General features: G+C 45.8%; 1 protein-coding gene across 17 annotated transcripts in view; it reads right to left on the bottom strand.

Moving 5' to 3' along the window:
* DLG1 (discs large MAGUK scaffold protein 1) overlaps positions 1-25,247 on the bottom strand; it is a 451,639-nt gene that overhangs the window by 240,317 nt on the left and 186,075 nt on the right. For 16 of the 17 annotated variants that reach the window (XM_077826706.1, XM_077826707.1, XM_077826705.1 and 13 more), the window contains one exon: positions 7,327-7,380. The exons of the other annotated variant lie outside the window; for it this stretch is intronic. In XM_077826706.1, coding sequence (XP_077682832.1) covers positions 7,327-7,380 — 54 coding nt within the window. The remainder of the gene's footprint in view (positions 1-7,326; positions 7,381-25,247) is intronic. 17 annotated transcript variants of the gene reach the window in all.

Raw genomic sequence — 25,247 nt, forward strand, 5'->3', positions numbered from 1 at the left:
TGACTGTTACCTGCAAGGCAGGGTTTGGATTGACGGAGTCCGATGAGTTGGCTGGCAAGCCAGACAGGCTGGTGTGTGAGGAAGCCAACACACGGCTTAGTAGTAGCAAAACACTCACTTGCTGAGGCAGAGAAGGAACACAGGGCTCACAATTTAGGGTACCCCAAAAAAGACACCACAGTACCAAATCAAATATGTCACAGAATTATATTACATCAACATTACCTTTATCAACTAATCTTGTAATTTCATCAAAAATATCCAGTTAGTTTGACAGAATCCATTTTCCATAAAGCCATTTTGATTGGTATTAGTTATCTTACGCTTGTGATTCTTTATTAATTGATTCCTATATTAGCTGTTCCATTATTCTGTCCAAGATCCAAGTCAGACTGACAGGTCTATGATTGCCTGGGTCGTTCTGTTCACCCTTTTAAAATATTGCGACAACACTAGCTTTTGTCCAGTCACCAGTGTTCCAAGGGTTATTGAAAATCAACATTTTACAGTCCAGCAGGCTCCTTTGTCAGCGGGCAATGACATGGGTTTCACTGAGGCACTGTTGTTACTCACTGCTCACGGAAAAGAAGCGTGGGCATGAAGCACAGTTTTTGAAGCCAACTTGCTGGGGCATAATCCCCAGGAGAGGAGGTCTCCCTAACAGTGGAAGAAGTCTGAAAGCAAACCTAACTAACTAAAACACTAATACTCAACAAAAACAAGAAAATTACTATCTACAACTATATACAAGAAGGAGGAACAGACAACCAACTCTCTTAGCTAGGCTAAGAACACAGAGGAACAGAGGTTCCAACTCTGGCCATGCAGCAATAAGAGGGAACTAGAGGTGCGTCAACCCGCATAGCCTCTTATAACCTCAGCTGCAGACACGAGGACAATACACAACTGCTACAGAACTGTTCTGGCTGCAGCACGTGGCACACATGCGTACCCCATGTTTGGAATCCATATAGGGACCATCACCTAAAGAAGGACTTTTGGATACAAATTATCTGGACCCTCTGATTTAAAAATGTCTAACTTTAGAAGCTGCTTTTAACATCCTCCTGAGCTACTACTGGAAGGTAAAGTGTTTTGTCATCAGACATGACAATATCATCTTTTTCCCCCCAAATACTGAAAAGAAATATTTATTGAACATTTCTGCCATTTGCTTTACATAGAGATATTTAATTTATAACTGCCTTCACATTCCCTCTAAGTCAGGTTGTTGTTTCTAAACAGTGTGGCCTCCTTGATTGCGGCTTTTGGGGCATCTAGTAACTGGTGTCTTGAGCCTAATACCTTGTATTAGGCTAAAGCATCTTTCAGAAAGACATCCAAATTTGACTTGAAAACTTCAAGAGACTGAGAATCCACCACTTCCCTTAGTAGTCTGTTCATCTTCGCACCACCCTTACTGAACTATTCCTAAAAGCTATTGCCAGCTCTAGGAGGCAGCACTGTAGAAGTGGTGGGTACTTTAAATCTCTGAAAACCAGGACATACAGAATTAAGAAAAGGAGTACTAGTGGCACCTTAGAGACTAACAGATTTATTTGAGCATAAGCTTTCGTGAGCTACAGCTCACTTCATCGAATGCTTATGCTCAAATAAATTGGTTAGTCTCTAAGGTGCCACTAGTACTCCTTTTCTTTTTGCGAATACAGACTAACATGGCTGCTACTCTGAAACCATACAGAATTAAGTTATCCAACTCACCATGTTCTGGAAGAACATGAGGCACTACTTGGCCAACCTTAACTCTGCATTAACAAAGTTTTGGGCACTCAATTTTCTTGTTTTGTTTTTTTAAAATCATTTCTCAGCCTCCCCATATTTCACAGTACAACCCTCCTCCTCCACTGCTCCTGATTGCTTGGCAACGTTTATCTCAGCCACAAAATGCAATGGCTGCATGTTGGTTCCTTCACTGCCTCTGCATCATCTTGTCTTCTCTCTGCTTGCCCAGCACAGTCAGGCTCTCCCTCCTCAGCCCTCTTCCACTGGATAGGCAGTCATAAGCATGGGGCCCAGAAGCTGAGAAGATAGGGAGAGGATGCTAGGACTAGCATGAAGTCCGTGGGAGCATTTTTTGAAGGGAGGTAATGAGAAGGAGGATGATACAGAGGTCAAGATCACAGACTTGGGAAACCAGGGTCCAGTCCCTTGCTCCAGACTTCCTTTTGTATGACCTTGGGTAAGTTCTTTAGTCTCTGTGTCTCAGTTTCTATCTGTAAAATGGAGAAAACAGCACATTCCTAACTCCATTGTACAAGGAGGGTGCTGTGAGGATAAATACATTAAAACTGCAAGGTGCTCAGAAGCTACAGTGTGATGGGGTCCAGACAGATACCTGTCATTGACAGAGGGATGTGGGGGTTTGGGGAGGACAGAACTGAAGTCCCTTCCCTCACCCACTGTACAGCATTGACCCCTCCTTCCACCCAGCTCTTTCCTGCACTCTTCCAATTACTCTTCACACACACACACTCTCTCTCTATTTCTCCTCACTGCTTTGATCTCCATCTCTCTCCAGTTACTCAGACTCCCCTACTACTGCTCCAACTCCTTCAACATTCCCTCCATCGTGCTCGCTGCTCCAAGACCATCCATCCCCAGTTCCACCCTCGTCCTTGCCATTTCATGCCCCTGTTAAACTTGTGGAGATAGGAAGATGGAGGGGCTCTGAGGAGTGCATATACCAGCAGGAAGCTGAAGGAGAGTCGTGATGCAGAATCCATATCCTTGAGTCATTCACTTAGTGACAGACTGCCTGAAAACTTTGATTGTTACAAGAGCCCTAGTCTTGCTGCACATCCGCATTTTAATCTGTTTGGGAAAAGTGACTTGTAGATTCAAGCTCTCCATTTAGTAACTTAATTTAATAACTAATCATTTAATTTAGCCATACTCTAGCTAAGATAAATGCTGATAGAATGAGATAAATTGGGGGATTATTAGAGCCATGGTTTGAGCCCCAAGTGTGCACAAAAAAATCTTTTAAGAACCATTTGATTTTCATATATGTTTTTTGGGAGGTGGTACCTCAGAAAGCCCTTGCTAAATGACTCCACTGCACTACCAACAGTACCTTGCACAGCCAAAACCATGGCAAATTTCAAGATGATGCAAGTAACCATATGGAGCTTGGAGCACTTAAAATAGCTGACCTTAAAACAGAAAAAAATGCTCAACCTTAACTGTAACAGAGCTAATGCTGTGCTATAACAATTCAGAAAATTATTGTATCCATATGACCAATTCCATTTTGAATCTCGTCAAGTTCTTGGCCTCAGTAATTTGTGGCAATGTGTTCCACAATCTATGCGCTGTGTGAAAACATATTTCCTGTACAGTAATCAGTTTTAAATTTGCTGCCTTTCTATTTCATTGAATGTCTCAATGTTCTTGCATTATGATATAGGGAGAACAGAAGTTCCAGATCTGCCTTCTGTAGACCATTCACTATTTTGTATACTTTTATCTCGTTCTCTTATTCATCTCTTTTCAAAGGTAAGCAATCCCAGCCTTTTCACTCTCTCTTTGCATGAGTTTTTTTTACCAGGCCAGTTAACATTGCTGTTGCCCTTCTCTTAACCCTTTCTAGTTCTGCAATATCCCTTTAAAATGGAGTGCCCAGTACTGCATGCAGTATTACAGATGAGGCCACATTACTGCTTTATATAAAGTCATTAAACTATTCTTTATTTTATTCATCATCCCATTCCCTGTGTGTACTAAGATCTTGTTAGCTTTCTGGACTGCTACTGCATGGTGAACAGAGGTCTTCACTCAGATGTCTAAAATGATACCCTGGTTCATTTCTTGAGGTGATACAACTCATTTAGAACCTTGTAAGTTGTAGGGAGTTGTTCAAATTTTTTCCCCCAAAATGCATTACTTCGCATTTATTTACACTGAGTTTTATTTGACATTGTATTGTCCATTCAGCAAGCTTGGTCAGTTCTTCTGAAGTTCTTCACAGTGTTCTCTAGTCTTGACTAACATAAACAATGTTGTGTCATTAGAAAATTTTGCTACATCACTACTAAATGTCTTTTCCATGTCATCAATGAATATATTAAAGAATACTGAGACCTGACACACAACCTTGTGGCACTCCCATTGTCAACCATTTGTCATGAAGCAAACTGACTCTCAGATTGTACACTCTATTTTCTCTCTCAGCCAATTTTTGACCCATGACATTTTTCCTCTCATCCCATGACTCTTAGTTTCTTAAGCAGCCTCTTATAAGGTAGCCTTCCAAAGGCCTTTCGACAGCCAAAGTAAATTATGTCTTCCAGTTCTCCTTTTTCCACTACCATACTGACATATTCAACTAATTCTAAGAGAACAGTGAAAGACAAATTTCCCTTGCAGAAACTGTGCTGGATAGACCCTACCATACTATGACCTTCCAGGTGTTTTATTATTCTTTTTTAAATGATCATTTCAATCAATTGGCCAGTTACAGATGTAAGCCTTACTGGTGTGAATTCCCTAGATCATCCCTAGAGCCTTTTAAACAAAACATTTACAACATTTGTCACCCTCCAATCCTTCAGAAGAGTAGCAGTATTTTAGGAGTCTGCATATTATTGCTAGCAGCTCACTAACTTAATTCTTAAACTCCTTCAAAACCCTGAAGAGCATACTATCTGGGCCTGATGACCTATTACTTTTTAAATAATCAATTTTGTTCCAGCATCTCCTCTTCCATTATTCAAAGACTTCAGTTTTAAATAAGAATTTGAGCATAATTGGTCTTCCACTGTATAACCATAAAGCAAAAGACAGACAGAGTCAACAGTAAAGACAGCCAAGAGACTGATAGCAAAGACAGGAAGATTTCCCTACCTGGCAGTGTTGGACCATTGCAATACTTCCTCCCAGGAATTAGAGAGGAGCCCAAGCACAGGCACTGATGGGACAGAGAACCAAGAATGACTTCCCATGAGGATTCTGCTGCAGCCCCACAAAGGAATGCTGACAGTACAGAGAAATACTTAAGAGAATGCCAAGTTAGGCAGCCAGGCGCACTATAACAAAGGAGCCAAGGACCTGAGACCATTACACACAAGGGAACATGTCTGTTTTCAACAATCAAACTGCTACACAAAGCAATGGCAAAGGCAGCAGTCCAAGATGCACTGGGACACAGGTCTTATGATGTAGCTACAGACGCAAGACAACAGTGGAGATGAAACCAAAGCCAACTGCAGGGTAGTGGCAAACAGCTGGCACAGATCAGGCCAAGGACAAGACCAGGAGGATTTGAACTCACCTTGACCATCAGCTGGCCTGATGTAAGCGAGTAAGAAGCATCAGGGTATATGGACAATAAAGAGGATCAATAGAACACCACCCAAGAGAAAAAAGGCAGCAACATGTCTGAAGCACTGGTATGTATTCTCAATTTTACTTCACTTTAATGTAATTTTTAATTGGGAATTTCCTTGATTTTAAAATTTAAAATTTCATAAGTGAAGACTAAAAAAGAACCCCCCCCAAAAAAATGTTAATGGGATATTTCTAATTATGTTAAGATATGTAGCAAGAATCTTACTTTTTTTCATTTTAATTTTAGGGCCAGATTCACTAGTACACTCTGGCTACTTTGGCCCAGACTCGAGCAGTGGCGAGATACCATCTTAGTGAGAGCACACCTTGCCTTCACTCTTATTAGGAGCAATGCTCTCTAGAGACAGTAGCCATTTTGAAAAGGGGCACTTTTGCTAAGGGCCACTGTGGCTGTAGCTCTACTGAGAACAAAGGGAGCTGATATCCATTTTGAAAGAGGGCAGTTCTGTGTTGAATGCTCTGTAGAAGAAAAGTATTCATCAGCCTATACTAAGAGATAAGATTTCAGCTATGAAAAATAACGGCAAAAAATTACCACTAATCTTAAAAAATAATTTTCTAAAGTAGCCTGTGGACAAGATTTCAGAGAGTTAACCACACGGGGAAGTATGAAGACTCATTGGGTATTAAGAACATTTAGGAGAAAAAAGATCCAGCACCAGGTGCTAAATTTCTTCCATGACTGATTTTTAAGTGATTACAATTCAAACTAATTAATGGATTTAGTTGTAAATTCTCAGAAAACTCGTTCTGTACTCAAAAAGAGTAAGTACTGTAATTTGAGACTATATTGTATTCTTCATATACTTTATAACAAAATGGTTAATTCCCTCCTTTAAGTGCAAAACTCAGCTCATCTTTAACTACAGAACTGTGAGCAGTGCTCCCACAGCAGGTAAAGATGAACTGAAATTAAGACTAATTTTCATCCCCACATATCTACAGTTATTGATTTAATGATTCAGGCAGAAATAATACAATATTAATGCATACTTTTAGAAAATTAAAAGTCTGATGAAACAGACTGCAGAAACTGCTACCACCATAAGATCTCAAGCTGTGGTTCTCAAACTTATTATATCAGGGCCCCCCGACCCCTTCTTTGTGTCTATACTCATTTACGCCCCCCTCCCCAAGTACATATACTGCCACTCAGCTCTGAAGGCAAAGCAGAGAGCAGTGGCTGCTGGCCGGGCCACGTCAGCAGCAGCAGCATGGAAGGGAGGCAGTGTGAAAAGTGCTATTTGTCCATATCGCTTTTCACAGCAGGTTTAGTGCCCCACTGCCACCTTTATTTCTGCGCTGCTGCTACAACCGCAGAACCCCACTGCCTCCAGATGGGTGTGTATGGGGGGGGGGAGGGGGAATCCCAAGCCCAGGTGGTGGGGCTCCGGCTGTCAGCCCCGGGGCAGTGGGGTTCCAGCTGTCCCCTTTATCCCCACCTCCCTGATAGGCATGGCCCTTCTGCATGAGCCCCAGCTACCTGGGGCTGAGAGCCACAGCTCTTTAAAAAAACAAAACAAAAACAAAAAAAAACATATATACACACACAGCTCACACCTCCCTTGATATATTCCTGTGCCTCCCTTGGGAGGCCCACCCCATAATTTGAGAACCACTGGTCTCAGGGGGTCATGTGACATAGCAGAGGTATAGTGGTGAAGAGGTCTATTTATTTCACCTTATGGAAGAGTCTGACACAAACAGAAATTCTCAGGCTGTAAATGTTATTTGAGACATGGCCACTATTCTATTATCTTTGAACCACCAGCATAAATTTGAGGTACATTAGCTGTACTCTGTAACATATGGGATGCTGCAGGCTACAAGGCAAACACTACCATAGAGTAGGTCATGATACATGCTTTCTCTTTTTAGTGACAGAAGAAAAACTAAACACTTGTGCATTAATATTTTGTTCTAAACACATAAAATAGTTGAAAGCAAATATAAGCTTACGTATGCTGGAGTCTCCAAAGCATCTGTATTCACCAGTACAGGAGGAGGATTTGCCTTTAAAGGAAAAATTTTTAAAAAAATGTAAAAACAGGAGTCAGAGGAAACATAACTAAAAGATTTTAGTAGAGATGAACACAGCAAGGAAATGCACTCTATAAGGATGTGATTTCTAAAGTATACTAATGTGTTACACAATTAATTGGTCCATGTAGACACTGCTGGTATGCTCTAACGTGGTGCTGTTTGAAACAGTACTGTGTTAAAGTGCACTAGGGAACCTTTAGTGCAAACCAGTAGGGTGAACTAGGACCAATTAATGAGCAACACAATCTGCTCCTCTGACAACCCTAGTTTATTAATGTAAAGTAATAAAAAGGACAGGTTAAAATTTGAACATTTAAAAATCTATTCTCCACTTAATCTACAAGAGAATAGCATGCATAAAACTACTTTACATTAATAAACTAGGGTTGTCAGACAAGTTTTAATTTGTAATGTTGGAAAAAAAAGAACAAATTAGTCCTAAAGTTGAACCAAGTGTTCTTACATTTTACACAGTACCTGCAACTCTTTTATTATTAAGACTAGATATTCTGTAATATCTGTTAAAATAATTAGAACTTTTCCCAGTAGATGAGATTTCTACAGCACTGTAAGCTATATGGAGATGATTAAACATTTCCCATCATTAAGAAAGTGGAGAAACACCAATGAAATTGTAGCAAAAGGTATAGAGGGTTTTTATAAAGCTGAAGTTGTTACTGCCAATTTTAATTCAATTTTCTTATATAACAGACTCATGGTTAAGATTTCCTTCTTAAGTTCCCTTTAGAATAGGAAAGTTAAATTTGTTTCTAATTAGAGATGGAAGGGGCTATGTTATAGTTATATACTAGAAAAGTCACTATACTAAGAGAGTTAGAGCTATATACTATCCCTGTACAGAGATCATAAGAACATAAGGACGGCCATACTGTGTCGGAAAAAAGGTCCATCTGGCACACTACCCTGTCTTCTGACGGCAGCCAATACCAGATGCCCCAGAGGGAATGAAGAGAACAGGTAATCATCAAGTGATCCATCCCATTGCCCGTTCCCAGCTTCTGGCGAACAGAGGCTCGGAACACCATCCCTGCCCATCCTGCCTAATAGCCATTGATGGACCTATCCTCCATGAATTGCTCTACTTCTTTCTTCAACCCTGTTATAGTCTTCGCCTTCACAACATCCTCTAGCAAGGACCTATGCATTGTGTGAAAAAAATACTTCCTTTCGTTTGTTTTAAACCTGCCTATTAATTTCATATCATAGAATCACAGAATCATAGAATATCAGGGTTGGACGGGACCTCAGGAGGTCATCTAGTCCAACCCCCTGCTCAAAAGCAGGACCAATCCCCAATTAAATCATCCCAGCCAGGGCTTTGTCAAGCCTGACCTTAAAAACTTCTAAGGAAGGAGATTCTACCACCTCCCTAGATAACGCATTCCAGTGTTTCACCACCCTCCTAGTGAAAAAGTTTTTCCTAATATCCAACCTAAACCTCCCCTACTGCAACTTGAGACCATTACTCCTTGTCCTGTCCTCTTCTAACACTGAGAATAGTCTAGAACCATCCTCTCTGGAACCACCTCTCAGGTAGTTGAAAGCAGCTATCAAATCCCCCCTCATTCTTCTCTTCTGCAGACTAAACAATCCCAGTTCCCTCCGCCTCTCCTCATAAGTCATGTGTTCCAGACCCCTAATCATTTTTGTTGCCCTTCGCTGGACTCTTTCCAATTTATCCACATCCTTCTTGTAGTGTGGGGCCCAAAACTGGACACAGTACTCCAGATGAGGCCTCACCAATGTCGAATAGAGGGGGACGATCACGTCCCTCCATCTGCTCGCTATACATCGCTATACTTATACATCCCAAAATGCCATTGGCCTTCTTGGCAACAAGGGCACACTGTTGACTCGTATCCAGCTCTCGTCCACTGTCACCCCTAGGTCCTTTTCTGCAGAACTGCTGCCTAGCCATTCGGACCCTAGTCTGTAGCTGTGCAGTGGGTTCTTCCGTCCTAAGTGCAGGACCCTGCACTTATCCTTATTGAACCTCATCAGATTTCTTTCGGCCCAATCCTCCAATTTGTCTAGGTCCCTCTGTATCCTATCCCTCCCCTCCAGCGTATCTACCACTCCTCCCAGTTTAGTATCATCCGCAAATTTGCTGAGAGTGCAAGCCACACCATCCTCCAGATCACTTATGAAGATATTGAACAAAACCGGCCCCAGGACCGACCCCTGGGGCACTCCACTTGACACCGGCTGCCAACTAGACATGGAGCCATTGATCACTACCAACTAGACATGGAGCCATTGATCACTGGTGATCATTGATATGGTGACCCCTAGCTCTTGTGTTATGAGAGGGAGTAAATAACACTTCCTTATTTAATTTCTCCACACCAGTCATGATTTTATAGATCTCCATCATATCCCCCGTTAGTGGTCTCTTTTCCAAGCTGAAAAGTCCCTGTCTCCATAATCTCTCCTTATATGGTAGGCGTTCCCTACCCCAATAATTTTTGTTGCCCTTTTCTGAACCTTTTCCAATTCCAGTATATCTTTTTTGAGATGAGGTGACCACATCTGCACTCAGTATTAAAGATGTGGGCATACTATGAATTTATATAGAGGCAATAAGATTTTTTTATCTTATTATCTATCCCTTTCTTAATGACTCCCAAAGTTCTGTTCACTTTTTTGACTGCCACCACACAATGAGTGAATGTTTTCAGAGAACTAAGGTTTGATGTTGATAGATATTTGGCTGCGTGTGTGTGTTCCCTCTGTGTGCCGCCGCAGTCCTGCACAGACAGCTGGCATGGCAGACCTTGAGCAAACCACCCAATGACCACAAGATCCGTTAAGGAACGAAGGCACTCAGCCATGTTTACTGTTGACAAATCATGGTATTAGTATCCCGCAGACTCTACCAGACCACTAATACATGTATGCTCATAACAATGGACGAGTTCAGTGAACGGTGGGAATTTCCGTTCCTCACTAAGAAAAAAGATAAAGATACTTCCTCTGAGATACATCCTTATAACTCGATACAAACAAGTTAGTACTGCCCCTTTGACATAGTCAGTTATCACCCATCATCTTGTGCATGCTCGTTTGATCAAAACATCTCTATTACGTACTGTCATCCTGACCTTATCCTCCAGAAGGGTGAATCTGCTCCTGCCATCCTTAGGGAATGCCCTGTACCATCCTTGATATTGGGATGCTCTGGTACCACTTGACATCGGGATGTGTCTGCGGGAGCACTAGCACCTCCCAGAAATGTGTATTTCTGCAATATCAGCCCTGTTCTTGCCAATCTCTGTAAGCAGGTTCTGCCTCACACCAGGCCTCTGACACAAGGGTTTATGTCTCAGGCTCTCTTCCTACTACAAGAACTATCCACAAGGACTCCAAGATAGAATCACAGACCTGGAAGGGACCTCGATTTGTCATCTAATCCAGTCCCCTGCACTCAAGGCAGGACTAAGTATAATCTAGACCATCCCTGACAGGTGTTTGTCCAACCTGCTCTTAAAAATACCCAATGATGGTGTCAAGGTTCCTCCCCCACTCTGAACTCTAGGGTACAGATGTGGGGACCTGCATGAAAAACCTCCTAAGCTTATCTTTACCAGCTTAGGTCAAAACTTCCCCAAGGTACGAAGTATTCCACCCGTTGTCCTTGGAATGGCCGCTACCACCACCAAACTAATACTGGTTACTGGGGAAGAGCTGTTTGGACGCGTCTTTCCCCCCAAAATACTTCCCAAAACCCTGCACCCCACTTCCTGGACAAGGTTTGGTAAAAAGCCTCACCAATTTGCCTAGGTGACTACAGACCCAGACCCTTGGATCTTAAGAACAATGAACAATCCTCCCAACACTTGCACCCCCCCTTTCCTGGGAAATGTTGGATAAAAAGCCTCACCAATTTGCATAGGTGACCACAGACCCAAACCCTTGGATCTGAGAACAATGAAGAAGCATTCAGTTTTTTACAAGAAGACTTTTAATAGAAAATAGAAGTAAATAGAAATAAAGAAATCCCCCCTGTAAAATCAGGATGGTAGATATCTTACAGGGTAATTAGATTCAAAAACATAGAGAACCCCTCTAGGCAAAACCTTAAGTTACAAAAAAGATACACAGACAGAAATAGTTATTCTATTCAGCACAATTCTTTTCTCAGCCATTTAAAGAAATCATAATCTAACACATACCTAGCTAGATTACTTACTAAAAGTTCTAAGACTCCATTCCTGTTCTGTCCCTGGCAAAAGCAGCATGCAGACAGACACAGACCCTTTGTTTCTCTCCCTCCTCCCAGCTTTTTAGTATCTTGTCTCCTCATTGGTCATTTTGGTCAGGTGCCAGCGAGGTTACCTTTAGCTTCTTAACCCTTTACAGGTGAGAGGAGCTTTCCCCTGGCCAGGAGGAATTTCAAAGGGGTTTACCCTTCCCTTTATATTTATGACACGCCCCCCAAATCTCAGCTAGGGTGAAACACTGGCTGGGATTTCTTCCTGGAGCTCTAGGAAAACAGAGTTAATAAGACACATGCATCTCTAAATATACTACCAAGTACATAAAGACTAACAATATTTTCCACATCTCAAGGACGATTTTAACCAGTTGATTCTGGGAAACTTTCATGGGAGAGTGCATCAGCCACTTTGTTAGAAGCTCCTGAGATGTGTTGGATGTCGAAATCAAAATCTTGGAGAGCTAAACTCCACCGAAGAAGTTTTTTGTTAGTTTCTTTGACGGTGTGAAGCCACTTCAGTGCAGCATGGTCGGTTTGCAGGTGGAAACGCCGTCCCCAAACATATGGGCGTAGCTTTTCCAGAGCGTAGACAATGGCATAACATTCTTTTTCAGTGACTGACCAGTTGCTTTCCCTCTCAGACAGTTTTTTGCTGAGAAACACTACAGGGTGGAATTCTTGATCAGGTCCTTTCTGCATTAAAACTGCTCCCACACCACGCTCGGATGCATCTGTGGTTACTAGGAATGGTTTGTCAAAGTCTGGGGCCCTTAGTACAGGGTCAGACATGAGTGTCGCTTTAAGCTTGTTAAAGGCCTTCTGACACTTTCCGGTCCACTGAACAGCATTTGGCTGTTTCTTTTTGGTTAGGTCTGTTAGTGGGGCAGCGATTTGGCTGTAGTGCGGTACAAATCGTCTGTAATAACCGGCCAAGCCTAAGAAGGATTGAACCTGTTTCTTTGACTTTGGGACAGGCCACTTTTGGATAGCATCCACTTTGGCCTGTAGGGGGCTGATAGTTCCTTGACCCACCTGGTGTCCAAGGTAAGTCACTCTGTTTAGGCCTATTTGACACTTCTTAGCCTTAACAGTTAGTCCTGCCTCCCTTATGCGCTCAAGGACTTTTTGTAGATGTTCCAGGTGGTCTGCCCAGGAATCCGAAAATATGGCCACGTCGTCAAGGTAGGCAACTGCATATTCTCCTAATCCCGCTAGGAGACCATCTACAAGTCTTTGGAAAGTGGCGGGTGCATTTCGCAGCCCGAAAGGGAGTACATTAAATTCATACAGCCCGAGATGTGTGATGAAGGCTGACTTTTCCTTGGCAGATTCATCTAGCGGTACCTGCCAGTACCCCTTGGTTAAGTCCAAGGTAGAGATGAACTGGGCCCGTCCCAGTTTCTCTAATAGTTCATCTGTGCGGGGCATTGGATAGTTGTCTGGGCGAGTTACAGCATTTAGCTTACGGTAGTCCACGCAAAAACGTATTTTCCCATCTGGTTTGGGAACTAGAACCACTGGAGATGCCCATGCACTTTCAGAGGGGCGGATTACACCCATCTGTAACATATCCTGGATCTCCCGTTCTATAGCAGTTTTAGCTTGAGGAGACACCCGGTAAGGTTGGACCCTAATTGGGTGAGCATTACCTGTGTCAATGGAGTGGTATGCCCGTTCAGTCAGTCCTGGGGTGGCTGAGAACGTTGGCGCGTAGCTAGTGCACAGCTCCTGGATCTGCTGTCGCTGCATATGCCCAAGGGTCATGGAGAGGTTCACCTCTTCCACACCACCAGCACATTTCCCTTCGTAGTAGACACCTTCAGGCCACTCAGCATCATCTTCTCCTTGGGCTGTAAACTGACAAACCTTTAATTCTCTGGAATAAAAGGGCTTTAGAGAATTAATATGGTACACCTTAGGCTTTCGGTTGGAGGTGGGGAATGCTATGAGATAATTAACAGCTCCCAGGCGCTCCTGGACCGTGAATGGCCCTTCCCACGATGCTTCCATTTTATGGGCCTGGAGCGCCCTTAAGACCATGACCTGGTCTCCTACTTTGAAGGAACGCTCTCTGGCATGTTTATCATACCAGGCTTTTTGCTCTTTTTGAGCATCCTGTAAGTTTTCTTTAGCAAGGGCTAAAGAGGTTCGGAGGGTGTTTTGTAGGTTGGTTACAAAGTCCAGAATGTTAGTTCCTGGAGAAGGTGTAAATCCCTCCCATTGCTGCTTCACCAACTGCAATGGCCCCTTAACCTCACGGCCATATACAAGTTCAAATGGGGAAAACCCTAAACTGGGATGTGGTACAGCTCTGTAGGCAAAGAGCAACTGCTGCAACACTAGGTCCCAATCATTGGAGTGCTCATTTACGAATTTACGTATCATGGCCCCCAAAGTTCCATTAAACTTCTCCACCATGCCATTTGTTTGATGGTGGTAAGGAGTGGCAACCAAGTGATTTACCCCATGAGCTTCCCAAAGGTTTTTCATAGTTCCTGCCAGGAAATTAGTCCCTGCATCTGTGAGGATGTCGGAGGGCCAACCTACCCTGGCAAAAATGTCTGCTAGTGCCTGGCATACACTTTTAGCCCTGGTGTTGCTTAGAGCTACTGCTTCCGGCCATCGGGTGGCAAAATCCATGAAAGTCAGTATGTACTGCTTTCCTCTGGGTGTCTTTTTCGGAAAAGGACCCAGAATATCCACAGCTACTCGCTGAAATGGAACTTCAATGATGGGGAGTGGTTGTAGAGGGGCTTTGACCTGGTCTTGGGATTTTCCCACTCTCTGGCACACCTCACAAGACTGGACATAGGTAGAAACATCCTTGCCCATTCCCTCCCAGTGGAATGATCCCCCCAAACGGTCTTTGGTCCTGTTCACCCCAGCATGGCCACTAGGGTGATCGTGGGCTAAGCTCAAGAGCTTGGCCCGGTATTTAGTTGGAACTACCAACTGTCTCTGAGGATGCCAGTCTTCCTGGTGTCCACCAGAAAGAATTTCCTTGTATAAAAGTCCTCTTTCTACAACAAACCTGGATCGATTAGAAGAGCTGAGAGGCGGTGGGTTGCTCCGTGCCGCCGTCCAAGCTCTCTGGAGGCTTTCATCTGCTTCCTGTTCGGTCTGGAACTGTTCCCTTGATGCTGGAGACATCAGTCCCTCATTGGATTGTGGACCTAGGCTTGGTCCCTCTGGAAGCGATATAGGGGATGGAGCTGTTTCTGTTGACTGTGCACCGCTCTCCGCTGGTGCGCTATGTTGGGATTCAGGCTCCGGCTGAGCCTCTTGTGTTGGGTTATCGGCTGCTGCCAGTTCAGGTTCGGTGGGGCCCTCTGATGTTGAGGTTACAAGTACTGGATTCAGTGCTGACACTGGGTCTGGTGTTGGTTGTTCGGCTGGTTCCGGTTCTGGGACTGGTTCCGTCTGGGTCTCTGGGACTGGATCCACTACTGCTGTTGCAGACATTGGCCTGGGGTCCGGGTCCATCACCTCTGACCGGGTCCTGATAGAAGTTTCCGGAACAGAGCTAGGCTTCACGGCTTGTTTAGCCTGGCTGCGGGTGACCGTTCCCACCCTCTTGGCCTGCTTCACATGATTGGCCAAGTCTTCCCCCAACAGCATGGGGATGGGATAATCATCATAGACTGCAAAAGTCCATGTTCCTGACCAGCCCTTGTACTGGACAGGCAACTTGGCTGTAGGCAAATTGAAAGAGTTGGACTTGAAGGGTTGAATCGTCACTTGGATCTCTGGGTTGATTAAATTGGGGTCCACTAAGGAAGCATGGATAGCTGACACTTGTGCTCCGGTGTCCCTCCACGCGGTGACCTTCTTCCCACCCACACTCACAGTTTCCCTCCGCTCCAAGGGTATCTGGGAAGTATCTGGGCCTGTGGACCTCTGGTGTGATTCCGGTGCAATGAACTGTAATCTGTTGGGGTTCTTGGGGCAGTTGGCCTTCACATGCCCCAGCTCGTTACACTTAAAACATCGTCCAGCTGACGGGTCACTGGGGCGAGGAGGGTTGCTGGAGAACGGGGTGGTGGGACGATAAGGGGTCTGGAGGGTTCTTTGGGAGGTAGGTGGGGCCTTGGGCGGCCCCCGGTAATAGGGTGTGGTCTGGGGTGGTCCCTTCTGGTCTCCGCTCCAACTGCGACCAGTTTTATTCTTCTCTGCCACCTCCAGCCATCTGGCTCCAATCTCTCCTGCCTCGATTACAGTTTTGGGTTTCCCATCTAGGATGTATCTTTCTATTTCCTCGGGAACACCCTCTAAGAATTGTTCCATTTGCATTAGGAAGGGCAAATTTACTGGAGATTCAACACTTGCTCCTGATATCCAGGCATCCCAATGTTTCACAATGTGGTAGGCATGTCGGGTAAATGACATGTCTGGTTTCCACCTTAGGGCTCTGAACCTCCGACGAGACTGCTCGGGTGTTATCCCCATTCTGATTCTCGCCTTGGATTTAAACAGTTCATACTTGTTCATGTGTTCTTTAGGCATTTCAGCTGCCACCTCAGCTAAGGGTCCACTGAGCTGCGGCCTCAGCTCTACCATGTATTGGTCAGTAGAGATGTTGTACCCAAGGCAGGCCCTTTCGAAGTTTTCTAGGAAGGCCTCAGTATCATCGCCTGCCTTGTAGGTGGGGAACTTTCTGGGATGGGAAGTGGTACTTGGAGAAGGATTACTAGGGTTTGTTGGGATATTCTGCTGAGCCTTTATCTTCTCCATCTCCTCCACATACTTCCTCTCTTTTTCCTTCTCCTCCAGTTCTTTGTCCCTCGCTTCCATAGCTCTCCTGTGAGCAGCCGCTTGGTGTTGTTCTGCCTCCCTTTCTTGTTCCTTCTTCAGCTGCATGAGTTCTATCTGTCTTTCATGTTCCCTTTGTCTTTCCTCAGCCTGAAATTTGGCTAATTCGAGCTGTAGTCGAGCCGCGGATTTTGCCATTCTAACCTCTCTGTTTTTAACTAACTTTACACCCGAGGTTTAGAAATAAACAAACAAAACTTGGCTGTAAAATTTTGCTGTGCTGGAATAGAATACCTATTCTCTGATAGTGATTGTCAGCCTACAGAAAAAGACAATTCCCTTGTCTCTGCTCTGGGCCCAAATTAAAGCAAAAAACCTCCAACTACTTGGAAACCTGCTTACCCAGCCCAAAGAAAAAAAATTCCCTTTCAAACCTGTGCTCCTTGTAAAACAAAAAAATCAAAATCCTAAAAAAAAACACCCTGCCACTTTTGTCTCCAGGCAAATGGGTAGAGCACACCCCCCCATTTACTTTTTGGAAGAAAAGAAAAAAAAAAAACTCTGGGTTGGAAGACTGTGAATTTCCCTGCAGGAGTTAAGTACCCTGCCTCCAGGCAAAGAAAACCTGCAATTCACAAAGATAATCCCCTTTTGTCTCTGCTTGGCCACAAAGCAGGGAAAACCCAAGCTGCTTTCAGTTTCAAAGCTGCTTCAAAGCCACAGGAAAAAAAAATTCCTTTTTAAAATCTGTATTTCTAGTTCAAAAAATCTCAACTGGATCTCAAAATGATTTCAGGTTAATCCCACCACTATGCCACCATGTCAAGGTTCCTCCCCCACTCTGAACTCTAGGGTACAGATGTGGGGACCTGCATGAAAAACCTCCTAAGCTTATCTTTACCAGCTTAGGTCAAAACTTCCCCAAGGTACGAAGTATTCCACCCGTTGTCCTTGGAATGGCCGCTACCACCACCAAACTAATACTGGTTACTGGGGAAGAGCTGTTTGGACGCGTCTTTCCCCCCAAAATACTTCCCAAAACCCTGCACCCCACTTCCTGGACAAGGTTTGGTAAAAAGCCTCACCAATTTGCCTAGGTGACTACAGACCCAGACCCTTGGATCTTAAGAACAATGAACAATCCTCCCAACACTTGCACCCCCCCTTTCCTGGGAAATGTTGGATAAAAAGCCTCACCAATTTGCATAGGTGACCACAGACCCAAACCCTTGGATCTGAGAACAATGAAGAAGCATTCAGTTTTTTACAAGAAGACTTTTAATAGAAAATAGAAGTAAATAGAAATAAAGAAATCCCCCCTGTAAAATCAGGATGGTAGATATCTTACAGGGTAATTAGATTCAAAAACATAGAGAACCCCTCTAGGCAAAACCTTAAGTTACAAAAAAGATACACAGACAGAAATAGTTATTCTATTCAGCACAATTCTTTTCTCAGCCATTTAAAGAAATCATAATCTAACACATACCTAGCTAGATTACTTACTAAAAGTTCTAAGACTCCATTCCTGTTCTGTCCCTGGCAAAAGCAGCATGCAGACAGACACAGACCCTTTGTTTCTCTCCCTCCTCCCAGCTTTTTAGTATCTTGTCTCCTCATTGGTCATTTTGGTCAGGTGCCAGCGAGGTTACCTTTAGCTTCTTAACCCTTTACAGGTGAGAGGAGCTTTCCCCTGGCCAGGAGGAATTTCAAAGGGGTTTACCCTTCCCTTTATATTTATGACAGATGGAGATGCCACAACTTCCTTAAGCAATTTATTCCAGTGCTTAACTACTCTGACAGGTAGGAAGTTTTTCCTAATGTGCAACCTAATCGGCCCTTGATGCAATTTAAGCCCATTTCTTCTTGTACTATCTTCAGAGATTAAGAACAACAATTTTTCTCCCTCCTTGTCACCAGCTTTTCTGTACTTGAAAACTGTTATCATTTCCCCTCTCAGTCTTCTCTTCTCCAGACTAAACAAACCCAATTTTTTCAATCTTCCCTCATAGACCCTGTTTACTAGACCTTTAATAGTTTTAGTCACTCTTCTCTGGACTTTCTCCAATTTGTCCACAACCTTCCTGAAACGTGGCGCCCAGAACTGGACACAATACTCCAGTTAAGGCCTAATCAGCGCGGAGTAGAGCGGAAAAAACAGTTACTCACCTTCTCATAACTGTTGTTCTTCAAGAAACGTTGCTCGTATCCATTCCAATTACATGTGTGCACGCTGCATGCACAGTTGTTGTAAAGTTTTTCTCCTAGCAGCACCCGTCGGCTCGGCTGTGAAGTCCCCTGGAGAGGTGCCTCCATGGAGCTTAAGATATGACCCTGCTGCCTCAGCACCTCCTCAGTTCCTTCTTGTCAGATACTCTGACAGCGGGAAAGGCAGATGGGTTTCGGATGGATATAAGCAACACATTTCGAAGAACAACAGTTACAAGAAGGTGAGTAACCATTTTTTCTTCTTTGAGTGATTGCTCATATCGATTCCAATTAGGTGACTCCCAAGCCTTACCTAGGAGATTGGCTCGGAGTTATGGAATCGCAGATTGGAGCACCACTCTGCTGAAGGCTGCATCATCTCTAGAATGCTAGATGATAGCATAATGACAGGTGAACGTATGTACCGAGGACCAACTTGCTGCCCTGCAAAATTTCTTGGATTGGGACATGGGCCAGAATGCTGCTGATGAGGCGTGTGCCCTTGGAGTGTGCCGTAAGTGCCGGGGATGGTATCTTGGCCAGCTTATAGCACGTGGGGATACAGGACGTGATCCAGTACGATATTCCTTGAGATGAGACCAGTAGTCCTTTCATCCAGTCCGCTACCGCAAAAAACAGCTGATTCGATTTCCTGAACAGCTTGGTGCGTTCGATATAGAAGACCAACACTCGCCAAACATCCAAGGAGTGTAGCCTCTGCTCACAGCTACTGGTATGTGGCTTTGGATACAAAATGGTTAGGAATATGTCTTGGCTGGTATGAAAATGAGACACCACTTTAGGCAGAAAGGCTGGGTGAGGTCTCAGCTGCAGCTTGTCTTTTGGAAAACTATGTAAGGTGGGTCTGAGGTAAGGGCCTTCAATTCAGACACTCTTCTTGCTGATGTAATGCCCACTAAGAAGGCTACCTTCCATGACAGGTAGAGGAGGGAGCAAACAGCAGTGGCTTGAATGGGGGCCCCATTAATTTGGAGAGGACCAAATTAAGGTCCCATATAGGAACAGGCTGCCTAATCTGGGGATGTAGCTGCTCCAAAAAACGGCAAAAACGGAGCACCCCAAGATTCTGGGGTGGAAAGCTGAGATAGCACCTAGGTGTACCTTTATGGATGACACTGCCAGACCTTGCTGTTTCAGGTGCAGAAGGTACTCCAGAATAAGAGGTAACTTTGCCTGAAGTGGGGGTGTAAAATGCTGGTCACACCAGCAGCTGAATCTCTTCCAATTCACCAGATATGTGGCCCTCGTGGAGGGCTTTCTGCTGCTGAGTAAGACCTCCCTCACCTGCTCCGAGCACAGCAGTTCCATGGGGTTCAGCCTTTAGGCTTCCAGGCCATGAGGTGGATGGACCGGAGGTCTGGGTGATGAAGACGACAATAGTCCTGAGTGATCAGGTCAGGGAGGAGTGGAAACTTCATCGGCATCTTCACTGACAGATCCAGGAATGTGGTGAACTTGTGTTGCCAAGGCCACGCTGGTGCCACCATAATTATCTCCGCCCCCTCCCTGCGAACCCTGAGTAGGGCCTTGCGAGGGATCGGAGGAAAAGCGTAGAGCAGACGGCCTCCCCAGGGTAGCAGGAACATGTCTGTGACTGGGGGGGAGGCATAGCTCTGTGGTTTGAGCATTGGCCTGCTAAACCCAGGGTTGAGCTCAATCCTTGAGGGGGCCATTTAGGGATCAGGGCAAAAATTAGGGATTGGTCCTGCTTTGAGCAGGGGGGTTAGACTAGATGACCTCCTGAGGTCCCTTCCAACCCTAATATTCTGTGATTCTGTGATTGAGCCCGGGCTGCTTTCCTGGAAGGAGCAAAACACTGGGCACTTCCTGTTGCTCCGGGTGGCTAACAGTTTGAACTGGGGAAAACCCAACCTCTGGAAGATGGAGTGAATGACAACCGGCCGGATGGACCACTTGTGGTTGTGGAAAGACCTGCTCAGGCAGTCCATCTGTACGTTCTGGACTCCAGGCAGATATGATGCTTCCAGGTGAATCGAGTGGGCTATATGGAATTCCCAGAGTCTGAGAGCCTCCTAACAGTGGGTTAAGGAACAGGTTCCACCCTGCTTGTTGCTGTAAAACATTGCAGTGGTGTTGTCCATCATGACTGTCATGTACTGGTCTTGCAGTTGAGTCCGAAAGGCCTGGCATGCGAGATGCACAGCTCTCAGCTCCTTGATATTGATATGGAGAGAGAGCTTGTCCTGTGACCACAGGCCCTGCTTTTGGAGATCTCCCAAATGTGCGCCCCAACCTAGAGCTGACGCATCTCTAGCTAGAGACAAGAAAAACTGAGGACTGTTGAAGGGGACTCCTCGGCAGACTATTCGAGCATCGAGCCACCACTGGAGTGACTCTAGCACCTGTTGCAGAATCGTGACCACTAGGTTCAGGCTATCGTGCCTCAGGCGGTATGTCGAAGCAAGCCACAACTGCAGAGGCCTGAGGATCAACCTGGCATGCCAGACCACGTATGTGCAGGCTGCCATGTGACCCAGGAGACTCTGACAACTCCTCACTGTAGTGGTTGGGTACTTCCTCAGGCTTCGAATGATGCTTGTCATGGCTTGGAATCAGGACACCAGCAGACTTGCTCTTGCCTGAATTGAATACAACACTGCCCTGATAAACTCTATCCTCTGGATCGGTGACAACGCTGACTTATTCATGTTGAGGAGGAGACCCAGTCTGTCGAACATGGATATGACCAGATGGACCCTGCAACTCCACCTGCTCTCTGGTGCACCCCCTGAGCAGCCAGTCGTCAAGGTAAGGGTATACCTACACCTGCCTCCTTTGGAGGAAGGCTTCTACTACCAACATGCACTTGGTGAAAACTCGTGAGGCTGTCAACAGGCTGAAGGGGGAGGACCATGAACTGATAATGTTTTTGGTTCATCACGAACCTTAAAAAGTGTTGGTGTGCCGGCCAAATAGCTCTGTGGACGTATGCATCTTTCATAATGAGGGTGGCAAACCAGTCTCCCGGATCCAGAGAAGGGATCATTGTACTGAGGGAGACCATGTGGAATTTCAACTTTACCATGAACTTGTTGAGTCCTCGCAGGTCTAGAATGGGTCTGAAACCCTCCCTGGCTTTAGGGATTAGAAAATAGCGGGAATAAAACGCCCTGCCCCTGAACTCCTGAGGAACCTCCTCCACCGTTCCTACAGTGAGAAGCGCCTGCACCTCCTGGATAAGGAGTTGTTTGTGAGAAGGGCCCTGAAGAGGGATGGGGAAGGGGAGTTGAAGGGAGAGTAGGAGCAGAATTGGAGAGAATATCCCACTTCTACCATGCGAAGAACCCAGCGGTCCGATGTTATTTGTGACCAAACACCGTAGAAGTGGGATAGACGGTTCAAAAAACACAGGGAAGAATCCGGCGTTGAGACTGGTGCTCCGTCCTCAGGCATACCTTCAAAATGTCTGTTTTGAGCCCAATGAAGGCTTAGTCAGACCATGTCCCCTTCCTGACAGAGGGGTGGGAGGGCTTGCGCTTGCCATTCTTACCCCTGCGCCTGTAGAAATCCTGCCTCGGCCGAGGAGAATAAGACCGCTCTTGCAGCAGTTGTGGCTTAAAGAGCTTTTGTTGGGTTGCTGGGGTATGGATACCCAAAGATTTCATTGTTGTCCTAGAGTCTTTGAGGCTATGCAGCCTGGATTCAGTCTGTTCAGCAAGCAGACCTACCCTGTCAAAGGGTAGGTCCTGCATAGTTTGTTGAACCTCAGATGGGAGCCCCGAGGCCTGCAGCCATGAGCTACACCTCATAACTATTCCTGAGGACAAGGTGCACGCTGCCAAGTCCACAGCTTCCAATGAGGCCTGTAAAGAGGTCCATGCCATTGCCTTGCCCTCCTCAACAATTGCCCCAAACTCCTCCCTAGACTCCACTGGTACCAGCTCCCTAAACTTCAGCATTGAGTTCTAGCAGTTAAAACTGTACCTGCTCAGGATTGCCTGCTGGTTGGCAATCCTGAGTTGCAAGCCCCACATAGAGTATACTTTGCGTCTGAATAAATCCATGCACTTGGCGTCCTTAGATTTGAATGCTGGGGCTTGCTATCCCTGATCTCTTACTGATTTACTGCCAACACTACCAATGAGCAAGGCTGTGGGTGAGTAAACAGGTAATCGAACCCCTTGGAGGGATCCAAATACTTCCTCTACACACCCTTAGCAGTGGGAGGGATGGAGACGAAGGTCTGCCAAATGGTCTTTACATTGGCTTGAATAATTTTGATGAGTGGTAGAGCAACCCTGGAAGGTCCTTCTGGTGCCAGGATGTCCACCAGAGGCTCCTCCGACACTACCACCGCCTCGGCCTGCAGGTTCATATTGCGTGCCACCCAGCGCAGGAGTTCCTGGTGGGCATGACTATCTATAGGGGGCGGTCCCGAAATGGAGGTGCCCGCCACCTCCTCGTCCGGGGAGGACGATAAGGATGCTACTGGTGGACCTGGATCCTCCAGATCTCTTGGTCCTCAAGGACCTTCTGCCCCATCTCAAGCTCCATACCGGCCACTCCAGGGATTGGCTCAGGAACAGGAGTGGGACTGACTGTTGACTCCTCTGCACCCCTAGGCGTAGGATGAATGGCCGCTGCCTCCAGCACCCTAGGTTCGGATGCCATGGAGCGTGAAATCTTGCATTAAGCACCTTAACCCTGGTGGTATGCCCAAGGGACCCAAAAAGGCCACTGCGGTGGCCCGTGTCACTGCACAGGCCATGGCTCTGCACCCACGTCAGGCCTTGTCATAAATATAAAGGGAAGGGTAAACCTCTTTAAAATCCTTCCTGGCAAGAGGAAAAATGCTCTCACCTGTAAAGGGTTAAGAAGCTAAAGGTAACCTCGCTGGCACCTGACCAAAATGACCAATGAGGAGACAAGATACTTTCAAAAGCTGGGAGGAGGGAGAGAAACAAAGGGTCTGGGTCTGTCTGTATGCTGCTTTTGCCGGGGACAGACCAGGAATGGAGTCTTAGAATTTTAGTAAGTAATCTAGCTAGGTATGTGTTAGATTATGATTTCTTTAAATGGCTGAGAAAGGAACTCTGCTGAATAGAATGACTATTCCTGTCTGTGTGTCTTTTTTGTAACTTAAGGTTTTGCCTAGAGGGATTCTCTATGTTTTTAATCTAATTACCCTGTAAGGTATCTACCATCCTGATTTTTACAGAGGGGATTTCTTTACTTCTATTAAAAGTCTTCTTGTAAGAAAACTGAATGCTTTTTCATTGTTCTCAGATCCAAGGGTTTGGGTCTGTGGTCACCTATGCAAATTGGTGAGGATTTTTACCAAACCTTTCCCAGGAAGTGGGGTGCAAGGATTGGGAGGATTTTGGGGGGAAAGATGTGTCCAAACTCCGTTTCCCAGTAAACCCAGTTAGAGTTTGGTGGTGGCAGTGGAGATCCAGGGACAAAGGATAAAATTCATTTGTACCTTGGGGAAGTTTTAACCTAAGCTGGTAAAAGTTAGCTTAGGAGGTTTTCATGCAGGTCCCCACATCTGTACCCTAGAGTTCAGAGTGGGGGAGGAACCTTGACAGGCTTGCTGCACATATTTGGAACCCACCTCCAAGCCCAAAGATGGGGACCGAGACCATGATGTCAATGGCAGGGCCAAGCACAGCTGAGCCAGGGAGCGGTGCCTTGAAGCTGAGGAGCGGTGCCGCAACCTAGATCGGTACTGCGATCTGGAGTGGTCCTGCTAGCGAAGTCTGAGCAGGGAGCCAGATCGGTGCGATGGGGCGGTGCCAAGATTGGGACTGACTGCGCGAACGCAATCTGTGTTGCGAGTGGATCGCCAGTGGGATCTGGATTGGTGCCACGAGTCAGACCTGTGCCACAAATGCGACTGGCGACATGAGTCCAAACGGTGCTGGGAATCCGAGTGGCGCCGGGACTCCGTGGGCTGAGTCAAAGGACAAATCATCACCGGCTTTCCCCGGGATGGTGCCACCTGTTGCGGTATTGGAGGCTTAGTGTGAAGAACCAGGGAGCTTGGTGCCGTCATAGCAATGCGGTCTCTGGCAGCCTCAAAGGTGTCAGGGGTGGAAGACAGTTCTGCCTCCTCCACCACCTGACCCAGGGAGTCCAACTGCACCGGACTCAACTGTCCCCCTTGCAGGGCTGAAGTCAACGGTGCAGGCTCCGAAAATTTTGGCACTGGGGGTTCCGCCCTGGGATGCGCCCAACTGGCTGGCTCCGAGGGGGTGGGTCCTGAAGTCAGGGAACCACTCCTTCCTTGCTTCTGGTGCCACTTCTGTGCCCGTGAGTGGGATCAGTGCCGCGCCAGTCCCACCATCTTCTGTGCCGGGGAGCAATGGTGCCACGCGTCTCGACCAGACTCCTTCCACAGTGCCACTTCGGCCACTGCTGAGGGGGCACTGCACACTGATGAACTCGGTGCTAGGTCCTGCTGCACCGATGCAGGTTAGGTCTAAGTGCTGACTCCATAAAGAGCTGCTTCAATCTAAAGTTCTGCTCCTTCTTGGTTCGGGAATGAAAGCCCTTACAAATCCTGCACTTCTCTAACTGATGTGCTTCCCTCACACACTTTCCACAAGCATCATGAGGGTTGCCCATTGGCATGGACTTGTTACAGGACTTGCAGGGCTTG

The sequence above is a fragment of the Eretmochelys imbricata genome, chromosome 9 (genome assembly GCF_965152235.1).
Source record: "Eretmochelys imbricata isolate rEreImb1 chromosome 9, rEreImb1.hap1, whole genome shotgun sequence".
NCBI lineage: Eukaryota > Metazoa > Chordata > Testudines > Cheloniidae > Eretmochelys > Eretmochelys imbricata.